At 45.0% G+C, this 15,928-nt stretch overlaps 1 protein-coding gene and 1 long non-coding RNA gene across 2 annotated transcripts; both read right to left on the bottom strand.

Moving 5' to 3' along the window:
• Nucleotides 1-761: 761 nt before the first annotated feature.
• asb1 (ankyrin repeat and SOCS box containing 1) lies at nucleotides 762-15,273 on the bottom strand. Its single transcript, XM_029670179.2, has 5 exons — nucleotides 14,924-15,273; nucleotides 14,384-14,525; nucleotides 13,709-14,011; nucleotides 12,908-13,302; nucleotides 762-2,017 (listed from the first exon to the last, which is right to left on the bottom strand). Exons 1-5 carry the CDS (start codon nucleotides 15,033-15,035, stop codon nucleotides 1,887-1,889), a joined length of 1,083 nt encoding a protein of 360 aa, XP_029526039.1. The 5' UTR covers nucleotides 15,036-15,273; the 3' UTR covers nucleotides 762-1,886.
• LOC135572163 (uncharacterized) lies at nucleotides 4,003-6,387 on the bottom strand. Its single transcript, XR_010464048.1, has 2 exons — nucleotides 4,839-6,387; nucleotides 4,003-4,711 (listed from the first exon to the last, which is right to left on the bottom strand). It is a non-coding gene; the product is annotated as an uncharacterized LOC135572163 (long non-coding RNA).
• Nucleotides 15,274-15,928: the final 655 nt, after the last annotated feature.

The following is a 15,928-nucleotide window of genomic DNA, read 5'->3' on the forward strand; positions in this document are numbered from 1 at the left end:
AAGAAATCCCCATCCAAATTCATCAGTTTAAGCTAGAGAAGGCCACCTATGGCATCTGCTGTGGAAGGCTGCCGAGCTACAGCTATATTTGTCAGACTATGAGTCATCCTGAAAATCGTTCTTCTCGTGAAAACGTCTATAGACTCCAAACTATTATGACCACTCTATGGAAAAGATGGCGTTCCCAAGCTTTGTCACGGGACTCGTCATAAGGTTACCGGTACCATTTTTTTATTTTTTTTTATTAATGGAAGTATTGGGGTAGTTTTGTACCTTCCCAAAAAGGGGGTTAAATATGTAAAAAAAATATATATATATATCCTGAGCTTCCTTATAATCCTTGTTCCCTTATAATTCCTTGTTCCCTATTTCTTTTTTTCTTGTATTTTTTTGCCATCTCTGAATGTTATTCAATCCGTTTCTATAGGCTAGAGTAGTAAACGCAAAATTCTATATTTGATCAAATGTTCTAATATATATATATTTTTTATACCTAAAGGGGTCCTAAAATTAAAAATCAAATAGCTATATGAGCCATTGTATGACCCCCCCCCCCCCAACAGCTTAGATTTACAGGGGTTAAAAGATGCATTGTGAACTGAGGAGTGTGGAGAAAGCATTAAAATGTACATTTGAACAAGATCAGGACACAAGACCCATGTTAGTGCCAGGTATAAACAGGACTAAAATGAAATTGGAAGCGGGTGCGAGAAAGATAAATGATAGCGCTCTCTTGTTCTGCAAAAAGACGGGAAGACGGGGAAACAGACATTGCTTTAGTTGCAGATCACTTTGTAGGTGGTACAGAAAGCCCTAATACAGAGAAAATAGAAAATAAATATGTTTTTGGAATTATTGCAATTATGTGGAAGGTATGCAAATAAGTCAAGAAGCAACTCATACAGACTCATACAGAGAATGGAGGCTTTGTCACAGCAAACAAGCAATAAACAATGTTTCTGATGCACTGTACACTGAGTGTACAAAACATTAGGAACACCTTCCTAATATTGAGTTGCCCTCAGAGTAGCCTCAATTAGTGAGGGCATGGACTCTACATGGTGTCGAAAGCATTCCACAGAGATGCTGGACCATTTTGATTCCAATGCTTCCCACAGTTGTGTCAAGTTGGCTGGGTGTCCTTTGGGTGTTTCCCATGTGTATTCTTGATACACATGGGAAACTGTTGAGCGAGTAAAACCCAGCAGCGTTGCAGTTCTTGATACACTCAGACCGGTGCGCCTGCCATCAACTACATTACCATACCCCGCAAAGACACTTCAATCTTTTGTCTTGCCCATTCACAATCCATGTCCCAAGGTGTAAAAGTATTTTTTTAACCCATCTCCTGCCCTTCATCTACACTGTTTGAAGTGGATTCACCTGGTCAGCCTATCTCATGGAAAGAGATGGTGCTCCTAATGTTTCGTACACGTATAGAAATAAATGATTGATCTATTATTCTTCAGCTATATGGATTCATTTACTTTTTGGGAGGTATTTTTGACAACCATGTGGCCTCATTACCAGGCAAAGAAACCCTTCCCCCATTTCGTTTGCAACTTTGAAGCTTCCTGCAGATTTTGCTGCTGCTGAACCAACCTACTGAGCAGTCCAGCCTTTGGGCAGAGAATGAGGGGGGGGGGGGGGGCTCAACAGCCCAAGCTGAGAAATAAAGGGGCCAAGCTGAGAAATCAAGGGGCCTCAACAGCCCAAGCTGAGAAATAAACAAAAAGATGACTAGTTTTATTTGTTTAAATTATGCCCAGCTCATGAGGCCCCTTGATTATGATGTGAAGCCTGAGGCAATTGCCTCTTCTGCCTAATGGTAAGTCCGTCACTGTTCATAATAGCATAAGGATAATCAAAGGCAAGGCCTGCCAGAGTCAGTTCTGGTGAAGCAGGAAGTTCTGAATGGGGTCTGGGAGCGGTAGAGAAGGGATGTGTTTTAGCCGATGCTTCCCCATCACTTTCCTAATACTGATCCGACATTGGTAGGTCAGCCTATGAGGACATCCTGGGGGAAAAAAATAAGGAATTTGTTATCAACAGGATAAAGACACATTTTAACAGTCTGACATCACATTTTCCATTAAACTTGAATGATACACATCAACAATAATGTGATGGCAATTATGAGAAAATATCATATAAATCTACAAAACTCTTCCAAAGGCGCATGGTAGTAGCCTACATGAATGTCATACATATTTCCATCCAATTGACCACAGATGTGAATATTCTAAAATCTGCATATAGAAAATAAGTGCATTTTCTCACCAGTGGTGTTTACACCCCCCAAAAATGTGTGATGTGCGGATAAAAATCAATGCGTGGTGATGTAGTGCACCCAAAAACATGTACCAAATAAAAATCTGAAGTTCAATGTGTTTCCATTGCATTTTCCACTCTACTCATAGTTTTGTCACAAAAACTGTCACGTTAATTCGCAAATGTGCCCACTCTGGACTTGGCATGTGCGCTCTAGCCAACAGCAGATACTGTACAGTGTGGGTATAGGCTAGTCATGATGAGATTATTATGGATATTATTTGTATTTGTCAAACGGCAATCGATATTTACTGAAAAGTTTACTTTCGATATGATGGTTATTATATCAATATTTGTGCATAAAGGCGTTTCCACCTCAATTTCTTGCATAATTAATTTTACCAACACAAAAAGATCCCAACATGTTGAACGGACAAATTATCTGTCAGCATTTATACAATTGTTCAGAAAATTCCTCTTTTCATCACAGCTGGTGTGTTAATTTTATTTTTTTATGATTATACGGTATGGCTTTACTCTCATAAAAAACTGTGGATGGAAACGTGGTTTATGTTCCATTTAATTTTATGGCTAGTGCAAACTATGCAAAACTTTGCTGACCTGTCAGCAGTTCCGTATGTAAAAAAAAAAAAAAAAAACATACACCATTTTCCGGTAGGTCCATGGATCCGAGATTAACTTCCTCTGGCAGTTTGTCTAATTTCATAGAAGTAAGAAAGTCATGAAATTTCAAGGAAGTAATCTGATAGATGTGATGTGTTATCAAAGTCCTTTTTACATCAGCAGATGTCACAAAGTGCTATACAGAAACCCAGCCTAAAACCCCAAACAGCAAGCAATGCAGATGTTGATAGCAGTCATTGTTTTACAAGTCACAAGTAAGTCTCAAGTCTTAGCATTCAAGTCCCAAGTCAAGACAGGCAAGTCCGCAGAGTACGACCCTGCCTCACACAGGAAGCAGCGCAGGTCCTAATCCAGGCACTTGTCATCTCCCGTCTGGATTACTGCAACTCGCTGTTGGCTGGGCTCCCTGCCTGTGCCATTAAACCCCTACAACTCATCCAGAACGCCGCAGCCCGTCTGGTGTTCAACCTTCCCAAGTTCTCTCACGTCACCCCGCTCCTCCGCTGGCTTCCAGTTGATGCTCGCATCCGCTACAAGACCATGGTGCTTGCCTACGGAGCTGTGAGGGGAACGGCACCTCAGTACCTCCAGGCTCTGATCAGGCCCTACACCCAAACAAGGGCACTGCGTTCATCCACCTCTGGCCTGCTCGCCTCCCTACCACTGAGGAAGTACAGTTCCTGCGCAGCCCAGTCAAAACTGTTCGCTGCTCTGGCCCCCCAATGGTGGAACAAACTCCCTCACGACGCCAGGACAGCGGAGTCAATCACCACCTTCCGGAGACACCTGAAACCCCACCTCTTTCAGGAATACCTAGGATAGGATAAAGTAATCCTTCTCACCCCCCCCCCTTAAAATATTTAGATGCACTATTGTAAAGTGGCTGTTCCACTGGATGTCTTAAGGTGAACGCACCAATTTGTAAGTCGCTCTGGATAAGAGCGTCTGCTAAATGACTTAAATGTAAATGTAAGTCAAGTCTCAAGTCCTAAACAAGTCATAATGTGCTCATCACAAAATGTAATACCATTTCATATTTTTAAGATGAGTAATAGTTAGTATATTAAATTTACACATTATGAATGCTTTAAAAATATATATATATTTATTACTTTACAAATAAATGTTATAATTCCATGGAAATACATCAATATGACAACAAAAACAAAATATTGTAGTGCTCTCTGTCTCTATCCAGATATATTTTAGACACCTAAAACAATCCTGCCATAAAGTTACATTTATTAAAAGGTACATCAAAACAACTGCTACTGAACTTCAAGTAGGCCTACAATTTGAACACTGGCCTGTATGCCTGAGAAAAAAAATACAGATCCCAAAGTTGGGAGATAAAACCTGAACATGGAGACTACGTGTGTTTGTGTGTGTGTGTGTAATGCATAAACAGTTACATTTTTTCTCTTATCTCAGGGCCTATGATGCATTGCATTTGCAAAAGACCAAATTCGATAAAAGTCTGTCAGTCATTTGTGCACGATGAGGCTGCAGTATGATGCCACCATGGCTGAAGACACGCTCCACCAAAGCACTGGACGCACTGCCAAGACCCCGTTGGCCACTCGGGACAGTGAAGGAAGAGCCTTCACGTCCATCGCCCAGAGGTAGTGACTTAGCTGTAGTGGTCCCAACAGCTTTCTTCTGCCTCTTACAGTGTGCCTCTTACAGTGTGCTGCAAAAAGCCATTTTTCTTGTCCAAGACTATGGTCCTCTCGCTCTTACTCATCAACAAGAGGCACAGCTTGCTCAGTCCCTTCAGCATCTTGCAGAATCAGTTCTGGCAAAACATGTTAAAGCATAGCAGAAACAAAATGGCCGGTATTAGAGTATTGGTGATACAGTGGGTTAAAATGAACAAGTATTATTGTTGCAGTCAATTGGATTAAATTATGAGAAAAAGTTACATTTAACTCAATAATATTTGTGCCACCTCCTCTTTGACCTTCTCCTTGACCAGCACATGGTGCTCTACCCACATCAGAGAAAAAGCCAGATCCACGGCAGCTGCTTTGAGGTAGACTGGATCTGAAAAATGGGCAGTGATTCCATCTTGTGTCCTGGCCATTTTCCCATTGATGAAGATTCCAAGAAATATTTGTTCGGGGATGCCTGGAGACTTCTGACCAGGCCACTCAGGAAATGGACTTGAGGCTTCCGCTGCTCCAGGTGGTGATTCAGGGTCAGGACCGAGGGAACAACAAGTCCGACTCGAGTCCAAGCCATGTGACTCGAGTCCACACCTCTGGTTGATAGTACCGTAAGATAATGGTGTTATTGTCATAAATGAGTTTGAGAGAAAATAAATACTTAGTGCAGATATGTCAAATATTGTGTGTAGATGTAATGTAATAGTCTCGTGTTACCATACCTCCAAATCACGTTGTTGTCACGCCGCTCCTTTGGAAGTCTGAAGATGTTTGTATTGGCCGAAACAGCTAGATTGGAGTGCTGCATTTAATGTACATTTCAAGAACCCCGCTCCCACCCCACATGCCCATAGATTGGGTGCTGCGTGTTTTGACATGTGTCACTCCGAGGACGTTTTATTTAGAAGGTTCGTGTGAGGACGAGTGTGGAGAAGGCATGAAAATGTACATTTGAGAAGCAGTGCGCACTCCCGTGCTACTGTATTACCTTTGACCAATAGAGATGAAACAAGATGACTACATAAAGTCATCACAAGCTTGTAACATAATAATCAATGTTCGTGGGTAGCTAGTTAGCTACCAATTCTTTGTTAGTTAATCTGCGGTCTACGCACATTACAATGGATATTCTAGACATGCCAAAATGAACACAGTAGGTATTTATTAACGTATCAAGATAAAATATTATAGTCAGGCAACATACTGTATGAGACTGTGAGTGGGAAACTTCGCACTACGATGTCAGAGCATATTTCCTCTCGCTTTGGAACTCTGCCCAAGCAAGGTCGTTGATGGGTTTGACGTGTTGCCGGGAGTCACTGATTTACACTGGGTCTCCAACCCTTTTTAGACATTTTCTACCATTGACTTCCCCAGGCTTTCCTGATTAGGGAAAGCCTGGGGTTCTCAACGAGGCTAGTTATGTAAAAATCAATTCATCAAGAAGTAACGTAAATTAAGAGTTTAATTCCAAACCCTATATATCCATTTTCAGAAATGTTTGTAAATTAGCTGTTATTTTTTTTGAAGAACTTATGAAAGAGATGTGGCATGGGGTTGTTCAATGACAGAGATGTAACAGTGCCTTTGGAAAGTATTCAAACCCCTGGACTTTTTTCACATTTTCTTATGTTACAGCCTTATTCTAAAATGGATGAAATAGTTGTTTCCCCCTCAATCTACATTTACATTTACATTTAAGTCATTTAGCAGACGCTCTTATCCAGATCGACTTACAAATTGGTGCGTTCACCTTAAGACATCCAGTGGAACAGCCACTTTACAATAGTGCATCTAAATCTTTTAAGGGGGGAGAAGGATTACTTTATCCTATCCTAGGTATTCCTGAAAGAGGTGGGGTTTCAGGTGTCTCCGGAAGGTGGTGATTGACTCCGCTGTCCTGGCGTCGTGAGGGAGTTTGTTCCACCATTGGGGGGCCAGAGCAGCGAACAGTTTTGACTGGGCTGCGCGGGAACTGTACTTCCTCAGTGGTAGGGAGGCGAGCAGGCCAGAGGTGGATGAACGCAGTGCCCTTGTTTGGGTGTAGGGCCTGATCAGAGTCTGGAGGTACTGAGGTGCCGTTCCCTCACAGCTCCGTAGGCAAGCACCATGGTCTTGTAGCGGATGCGAGCTTCAACTGGAAGCCAGTGGAGAGAGCGGAGGAGCGGGGTGACGGAGAGAACTTGGGAAGGTTGAACACCAGACGGGCTGCGGCGTTCTGGATGAGTTGTAGGGCTTTAATGGCACAGGCAGGGAGCCCAGCCAACAGCGAGTTGCAGTAATCCAGACGGGAGATGACAAGTGCCTGGATTAGGACCTGCGCCGCTTCCTGTGTGAGGCAGGGTCGTACTCTGCGGATGTTGTAGAGCATGAACCTACAGGAACGGGCCACCACCTTGATGTTAGTTGAGAACGACAGGGTGTTGTCCAGGATCACGCCAAGGTTCTTAGCGCTCTGGGAGGAGGACACAATGGAGTTGTCAACCGTGATGGCGAGATCATGGAACGGGCAGTCCTTCCCCGGGAGGAAGAGCAGCTCCGTCTTGCCGAGGTTCAGCTTGAGGTGGTGATCCGTCATCCACACTGATATGTCTGCCAGACATGCAGAGATGCGATTCGCCACCTGGTCATCAGAAGGTGGAAAGGAGAAGATTAATTGTGTGTCGTCTGCATAGCAATGATAGGAGAGACCATGTGAGGTTATGACAGAGCCAAGTGACTTGGTGTATAGCGAGAATAGGAGAGGGCCTAGAACAGAGCCCTGGGGGACGCCAGTGGTGAGAGCGCGTGGTGAGGAGACAGATTCTCGCCACGCCACCTGGTAGGAGCGACCTGTCAGGTAGGACGCAATCCAAGCGTGGGCCGCGCCGGGAGATGCCCAACTCGGAGAGGGTGGAGAGGAGGATCTGATGGTTCACAGTATCGAAGGCAGCCGATAGGTCTAGAAGGATGAGAGCAGAGGAGAGAGAGTTAGCTTTAGCAGTGCGGAGCGCCTCCGTGATACAGAGAAGAGCAGTCTCAGTTGAATGACTAGTCTTGAAACCTGACTGATTTGGATCAAGAAGGTCATTCTGAGAGAGATAGCGGGAGAGCTGGCCAAGGACGGCACGTTCAAGAGTTTTGGAGAGAAAAGAAAGAAGGGATACTGGTCTGTAGTTGTTGACATCGGAGGGATCGAGTGTAGGTTTTTTCAGAAGGGGTGCAACTCTCGCTCTCTTGAAGACGGAAGGGACGTAGCCAGCGGTCAGGGATGAGTTGATGAGCGAGGTGAGGTAAGGGAGAAGGTCTCCGGAAATGGTCTGGAGAAGAGAGGAGGGGATAGGGTCAAGCGGGCAGGTTGTTGGGCGGCCGGCCGTCACAAGACGCGAGATTTCATCTGGAGAGATAGGGGAGAAAGAGGTCAGAGCACAGGGTAGGGCAGTGTGAGCAGAACCAGCGGTGTCGTTTGACTTAGCAAACGAGGATCGGATGTCGTCGACCTTCTTTTCAAAATGGTTGACGAAGTCATCTGCAGAGAGGGGAGGAGGGGGAGGGGAGGAGGATTCAGGAGGGAGGAGAAGGTGGCAAAGAGCTTCCTAGGGTTAGAGGCAGATGCTTGGAATTTAGAGTGGTAGAAAGTGGCTTTAGCAGCAGTGACAGAAGAGGAAAATGTAGAGAGGAGGGAGTGAAAGGATGCCAGGTCCGCAGGGAGGCGAGTTTTCCTCCATTTCCGCTCGGCTGCCCGGAGCCCTGTTCTGTGAGCTCGCAATGAGTCGTCGAGCCACGGAGCGGGAGGGGAGGACCGAGCCGGCCTGGAGGATAGGGGACATAGAGAGTCAAAGGATGCAGAAAGGGAGGAGAGGAGGGTTGAGGAGGCAGAATCAGGAGATAGGTTGGAGAAGGTTTGAGCAGAGGGAAGAGATGATAGGATGGAAGAGGAGAGAGTAGCGGGGAGAGAGAGCGAAGGTTGGGACGGCGCGATACCATCCGAGTAGGGGCAGTGTGGGAAGTGTTGGATGAGAGCGAGAGGGAAAAGGATACAAGGTAGTGGTCGGAGACTTGGAGGGGAGTTGCAGTGAGGTTAGTGGAAGAACAGCATCTAGTAAAGATGAGGTCGAGCGTATTGCCTGCCTTGTGAGTAGGGGGAAGGTGAGAGGGTGAGGTCAAAAGAGGAGAGGAGTGGAAAGAAGGAGGCAGAGAGGAATGAGTCAAAGGTAGACGTGGGGAGGTTAAAGTCGCCCAGAACTGTGAGAGGTGAGCCGTCCTCAGGAAAGGAGCTTATCAAGGCATCAAGCTCATTGATGAACTCTCAGAGGGAACCTGGAGGGCGATAAATGATAAGGATGTTAAGCTTGAAAGGGCTGGTAACTGTGACAGCATGGAATTCAAAGGAGGCGATAGACAGATGGGTAAGGGGAGAAAGAGAGAATGACCACTTGGGAGAGATGAGGATCCCGGTGCCACCACCCCGCTGACCAGAAGCTCTCGGGTGTGCGAGAACACGTGGGCGGACGAAGAGAGAGCAGTAGGAGTAGCAGTGTTATCTGTGGTGATCCATGTTTCCGTCAGTGCCAAGAAGTCGAGGGACTGGAGGGAGGCATAGGCTGAGATGAACTCTGCCTTGTTGGCCGCAGATCGGCAGTTCCAGAGGCTACCGGAGACCTGGAACTCCACGTGGGTCGTGCGCGCTGGGACCACCAGATTAGGGTGGCCGCGGCCACGCGGTGTGGAGCGTTTGTATGGTCTGTGCAGAGAGGAGAGAACAGGGATAGACAGACACATAGTTGACAGGCTACAGAAGAGGCTACGCTAATGCAAAGGAGATTGGAATGACAAGTGGACTACACATCTCGAATGTTCAGAAAGTTAAGCTTACGTAGCAAGAATCTTATTGACTAAAATGATTAAAATGATACAGTACTGCTGAAGTAGGCTAGCTGGCAGTGGCTGCGTTGTTGACTTTGTAGGCTAGCTGGCAGTGGCTGCGTTGTTGGCACTACACTAATCAAGTCGTTCCGTTGAGTGTGATAGTTTCAACAGTGCTGCTATTCGGGGGCTAGCTGGCTAGCTAGCAGTGTTGATTACGTTACGTTGCGTTAAAAGAACGACAATAGCTGGCTAGCTAACCTAGAAAATCGCTCTAGACTACACGATTATCCTTGATACAAAGAAGGCTATGTAGCTAGCTATGTAGCTAGCTACGATCAAACAAATCAAACCGTTGTACTGTAATGAAATGAAATGAAAATGTGATACTACCTGTGGAGCGAATGCGACCGGGTTGTTGAGTGAGGAAGTTCTATTCGGTAGACGTTGGCTAGCTGTTGGCTAGCTAGCAGTGTCTCCTACGTTAAGGACGACAAATAGCTGGCTAGCTAACCTCGGTAAATTAAGATAATCACTCTAAGACTACACACTCTAAACTACACAATTATCTTGGATACGAAGACAGCAAAGACAACTATGTAGCTAGCTAACACTACCCTAATCAAGTCGTTCAGTTGAGTGTAATAGTTTTTACAGTGCTGCTATTCGGAAGACGGTGGACGTTTGCTAGCTGGCTAGCTGGCTAGCTGCTGGGCAGATAGCAGTGTAGACTACGTTAGGACGACGAAATACGATAATTACGCAATTATCTTTGATACAAAGACGGCTATGTAGCTAGCTAAGAAGAAATTGCTAAGATTAGACAAATCAAACCGTTGTACTATAATGAAATGTAATGAACAGTTATACTACCTGCAGACCGAAGCGCTCGGATGCGACCGCTCGCTCCAACCCGGAAGTAGAATTGTACCATGGATAGTACCAATCTACACACATTACCCCATAATGACAAAGCAAAAACAGGTTTGTATAAATTTGTGCAAAAAAACTGAAATATAACATACATATGTATTCAGACCCTTTACTCAGTACTTTGTTGAAGAACCTTCGGAAGTGATTACAGCATAGAGCGTCGCTGCACAGCTATTTTCAGGTCTCTCTTCAATCACGTTCAAGTCTGGGCTCTGGCTGGGCCACTCAAGGACATTCAGAGACTTGTCCCGAAGTCACTCCAGCATTGTCTTGGCTGTGTGCGTAGGGTCGTTGTCCTGTTGGAAGGTTAACCTTCTCCACAGTCGGAGGTCCTGAGCGCTCTGGAGCAGGTTTCCATCAAGGATCTCTCTGTACTTTGCTCCGTTCATCTTTGCCTCAATCCTGACTAGTCTCGTAGTCCATTCCGCTGAAAAACATCCCGCCAGCATGATGCTGCCACCACCACGCTTTACCGTAGGGATGGTACCAGGTTTCCTCCAGACGTGGCGCTTGTCATTCAGGCCAAAGAGTTCAATCTTGGTTTCATCAGACCAGAGAATCTTGTTTCTCATGGTCTGATGTGCCTTTTGGTAAACTCCAAGGGGGCTGTCATGTACTTTTTCCCGAGGAGTGGCTTACGTCTGGGCAATCTATCATAAAGGCCTCCCATCTCCACAGAGGAACTCTAGAGCTTTGTCAGAGTGACCATCGGGTTCTTGGTCACCTCCCTGACCAAGCCCCTTCTCCCCCGATTGCTCAGTTAGGCCGGGCGTCCAGGTCTAGGAATAGTCTTGGTAGTTCCAAACTTCTTCCATTTAAGAATGATGGTGGCGACTGTGTTCTTGGGGACCTTCAACGCTTGTAACCTTCCGCAGATCTGTACCTTAGACACAATCCTGTCTCGGAACTCTACGGACCATTCCTTCAACCTCATGGCTTGGTTTTTGCTCTGACATACACTGTCAACTGTGGTACCTTATATAGACAGGTGTGTGCCTTTCCAAATCATGTCCAATCAATTGAATTTACCACAGGTGGACTCCAATCAAGTTGTCAAACATCTCAAGGATGATCACTGGAAACAGGATGCACCTGAGCTCAATTTCGAGTCTTATAGCAAAAGGTCTGAATACTTACGTAAATAAGGTATCTGTTTTTCATTTTTAATACATTTGTAAAAATTCTAAAAACCTGTTTTCGCTATGTCATTACAGGGTATTGTGTGTAGATTGCTGAGGATAATTTTTTTAATTTTTTAAAATCAATTTTAGAATAAGGCTGTAATGTAACAAAATGTGGAAAAAGTCGAGGGGTCTGAATACTTTCCAAATGCACTGTATTTGATTGAAATCAACCACTTGATGGTTTCATTTCAGAGAGACAAATAATCATGTTTTGTTGCAAAATGCTATAAATCCACCTCACTCTCGGAGGAATAAGTAGTAGTGATGGGTTTTACACAGTAAAATGTGATAACTTCATTTTTTTTTTTTATAAAGAACTGTACAAATGATACATTTGTGACATCAATATATACATTTGTGACATCAATATAAAACAATAAATCAATAGAGTGATATGAGATTTGTATGTAAAATATTTACATTTGACATTTTAGTCATTTAGATGAGACAACCATATATCCACAGTCAAATATACAGAATACAAATATTTCATTCCAGCTAAACGATGGATATATAGTGTTTTGGAACTAAACTCTTCAAATACATTTAGTTTAATGTCAATGATCGCAAACGTATCGGCAAGTGTTAATTTCATATTTGTGATGTGTTCAATGTATGTTGCTGTTACAGTGTTTATTTATTTCACCTTTATTTAACCAGGTAAGCTAGTTGAGAACAAGTTCTCATTAACAACTGCGACCTGGCCAAGATAAAGCAAAGCAGTGCGACAGAAACAACAACACAGAGTTACATGGAATAAACAAAACATACAGTCAATAACACAATAGAATAAAAAGGAAGTCTATATACAGTGTGTGCAAATGGCGTGAAGAGGTAAGGCAATAAATAGGCCATAGTAGTGAAGTAATTACAGTTTAGCAAATTAACACTGGAGTGATCGATGGGCAGATGATGATGTGCAAGTAAGGTCTAAAAAAATAGCAGGTCCGTGTCACATTGGGTCAGGTGGGTTACCGGAAGGTATATTTAATTTAAAAATGGAAAAAGAATTGAAAATAAATTGAAATATGTACAAAAAAAAGACGAAAAATACAAAAGTACACGAGAGGACAACAAACCCCGTCTGCACTGCTACGCCATCTTGGATGTATATGTATGTACATTCACCCTTTTCAGGTAAACACTTCTGCCATGTTGCGAAGGTAAGCTTTCAATAAACTCATAGGCGACAGTCAAATAGACACAAACACATAAAGATGCTCTTCATACACGCAACCCACTACTACCATTATTATTTCTGTGACTTTCCACATCATAGCGCCTCATGGCTCTAGATAAGAGTGTCTGCCAAGTGACTAACATGTAAATATAATGGTGCTGTGTGAAGGTTGGAACTCTACTCACTCCTGGCCTCCAAGTAGAGCTGCAGGGCTTCGGGGTCAACCCTCTCTCGGCCCCCGGCGGTCGCTCCCTCTCGGTGGGGCTGCTCCCAGGGTACCAGGCTGGGCTCGGCACCATGGTCTAGCAGCAGTCTGACGAACGCCGCCTCACAGCCGTGTCTCAGCACCGCATCCAGCAGGCAAGAGGCCAAACCCTTTGCTAGCGCTTCGCGGCTCACTGGTCCGTTGTAGTTGTGGTCCGGCTGGGCGCCGGCCGCCAGGAGCAGGCTGAAGCAGTGGAGGTGGCGGTAGGCGGCGCTGATGTAGAGCGGGCACACCACCAGTGTGGTGAGGGTGCGGGCCGCACCAAACGGGGGCCTGGCGCCCAGCTGGTGGTCCACATCCACGTCGGCATGGAACCTGGAGAGATGGGTCGTGTTGATTAGGCACCATAGGGGGAAGAAAATATTGACAAACAGGGAGGGCCTACCTGTCCAATAAGAAAAGCTAATTTTCGCGTTTTCCATTGCGTGTCCTAATGAACACGACCATGGTGATGGGACATGTTATGAACAGAGAACAACACTGATTAATCAGACAATAACACAAAAGTAATGGAGAATAATTGTGTAATAAATCAATAGTTTTTTCCCAGAATATATTGGTTTCCTTCCTTTACCAAGAAAAATGAGCCCTGATTCCATTATTGGTCCAAGGCAATTCAATCAACAAACACTAGCAGATGACCCCTCCTATAGCCATTATAGCCTCCTTCATTCCATCCAATTCAATCAACTAAATTGGCATGGAAAGTTAAAGCACTCACCTGATGAGCTCTTGGAGTATGTCCACCCTGCCTACCCGTGCAGCGTGATAGACGGGAGTGCTGCGGTGGTGGCGGCTGCCGTTGGGGTCAGCTCCAGCTTCCAGGAGGATGGTCACACAGTCCAGGTGTCCGTTGACCACCGCCACGTAGAGTGCCGTCTGACCCTTCACATCCACTAGGTCCACCTTGGCCCCCTGGCCTATCAGGTAGGCCACACAGGCCCCTTGACCGGCTGTGGCAGCGATGCGCAGAGGGGTGCAGGGCAGCCAACCACAGCACCATACAGACTTCTCGTTGATCCGCCTGACAGCCAATAGGAGATGTTCGCTCAGAACTCATACCAGTTGTAGTAGACTATTTTAACACTCAGAACGCTGTTAAATAAAGGGGCGGTATTGCCGATGGTGCCGTATCCTAAAAAGTGTTTCCAACATACACACACAAACTAAAGAGAGATACAGAAGGGTGGAAGGGATTTTCTTGCAATAGGCCTACATCTTGAATATGACTGTGTTGGATATGAAAGGGGTAAGATAGTGGCTTTCAGACTTTGCTAAATACAGTGTGTGCATAGGATATTCACATTCATGTGGGAAGTGAGAAGGGTGCAAAACAGGTTGGAGATGGGGGTAGAGAGTGTGCAGTAAGGCCCAGTGGCCTCCCTCCTTCACTCACTCTCTGAAGCTGTCCTCCTGCAGCAGGTTCCTTAGAGTATCCAGGTCTCCTACGTAAGCAGCGTTGTGGAGCAGCGCATCATCACTCTGCTCTTCAGGCTTTTTATTGAACTGCTCCTGCAGCCATTCCTTCAGGTTACGGCCTGGATGAGAAAGAGCAAAGCTAAAATGAGATGACGCTGTGCTAACTGATTTGCCTAGCATTTCCACTACCACTGGGTTGCATAGCGACTATAAATAAATTACACACCATCCATGCATGCACATATTGACTTGATGTGTCATTGATGTACACATTACCTGGATAGTATAGTGAATTACGAATAAATTAAGTGATAAAGGGGCTCAAATCGATATAGTTCACTAACATGGTATAGTTTGCGTAATTACACCGGCGTATGCAACGCAAATTGTAACCACAAATAGCCCAGCCAGCTTACTGAGAATAAATCTAGTTTCTCACAATAACGCTAATGCAGCTGTATTCTCTTGCACAGCTAGGTGGTAGAACAGTGTAAACCTTCAACGTGTTGTGTTTTACCTGCAGCTGTCGGGCTGGGTAGGTCAGAAACGGTGACAAGGGGACAGATGATATTCGGCGCAATGGGTGGGTCGACAACATCACCCAACTCGAAGCCTCCGCCGTCCGCCATTTCTCCCTAATAATAACTTCTCACGCTTCTTTGCAGGGAGTCTCCTACGAAAAAGCGCCAGAACTAGGAAAGTGATTACCTAGCTAGTGTTACCAAAACGACTTTGTCATACCGTCCGTTGTGCCATTGTTGTTGTAATGGAATATATTTATGACACCTCACTGATCACTCCTCTTTTTTCGCTTTCCCTATCTGAGAGACGAGAGTGCGACTTCCTGCTCTTGGAGTCAGTTAACGGGGAAATCAGCAACCCCTGTTGCAGTAAAAGGCTGAGGGATGGGATTGGTTGGAGAAACCACTCTCAAATTCATAGACAGTGCTAATAGATGCAAGGACTGACCAGCCATTATATAAAATTATAGTTTAAACCATGTTTTGTGGCTATAGTGTTTATTTACATTTTCTTTGTTTACAAACACTGGAGTAAACAACGCTTATAATTAGGGTTCTGATGGGTTAAGACAGTTGAACTAAGCTCATGAGAAATGTGTAAGTTATATTCGTCAAATATCAAATGGGTACATATAATTTATCAATACAAAAATGGATGTAGCAACTGCTGTTTGCCCCTTTAAATTGGAGCAAATGCATTATAGCTATGGGGAATACTGTAGAACCCCACAGTACCATGTTTCAGGAGAAGACCCAGATGCAGACAGTGTTGAAGTAACAAAAGTGTATTACTTGCAGGATTCCACCTGGAGGGGCAGATCTCGGGTGGACACCTATACCTGGAGCTGGTCTTGAGAAGAGCCGACCAATCGGGGTCTATTCCAGGTACTACGACAATGGCGGAAAAACATCTGGGCCAAGGGTACGCAGACCTCTTGCTCTTGCTCCGGGAAGAGTGGGGGCTGATTACCCAGGGAACACTCAAAGGGTGAGAGACCCGT

The sequence above is a fragment of the Oncorhynchus nerka genome, linkage group LG1 (assembly GCF_034236695.1).
Source record: "Oncorhynchus nerka isolate Pitt River linkage group LG1, Oner_Uvic_2.0, whole genome shotgun sequence".
NCBI classification, from domain to species: Eukaryota; Metazoa; Chordata; class Actinopteri; order Salmoniformes; family Salmonidae; genus Oncorhynchus; species Oncorhynchus nerka.

What these genes read in the sequence shown, in the direction of transcription:
- asb1 (XM_029670179.2), bottom strand. Translation starts at nt 15,035, where the DNA reads ATGGCGGACGGCGGAGGCTTCGAGTTGGGTGATGTTGTCGACCCACCC. An exon ending in ACCCAGCCCGACAGCTGCAG is followed by an intron (nt 14,526 to 14,923) that starts GTAAAACACAAC and finishes TTTCTCATCCAG; the next exon opens with GCCGTAACCTGAAGGAATGG. An exon ending in CAGGAGGACAGCTTCAGAGA is followed by an intron (nt 14,012 to 14,383) that starts GTGAGTGAAGGA and finishes ATTGGCTGTCAG; the next exon opens with GCGGATCAACGAGAAGTCTG.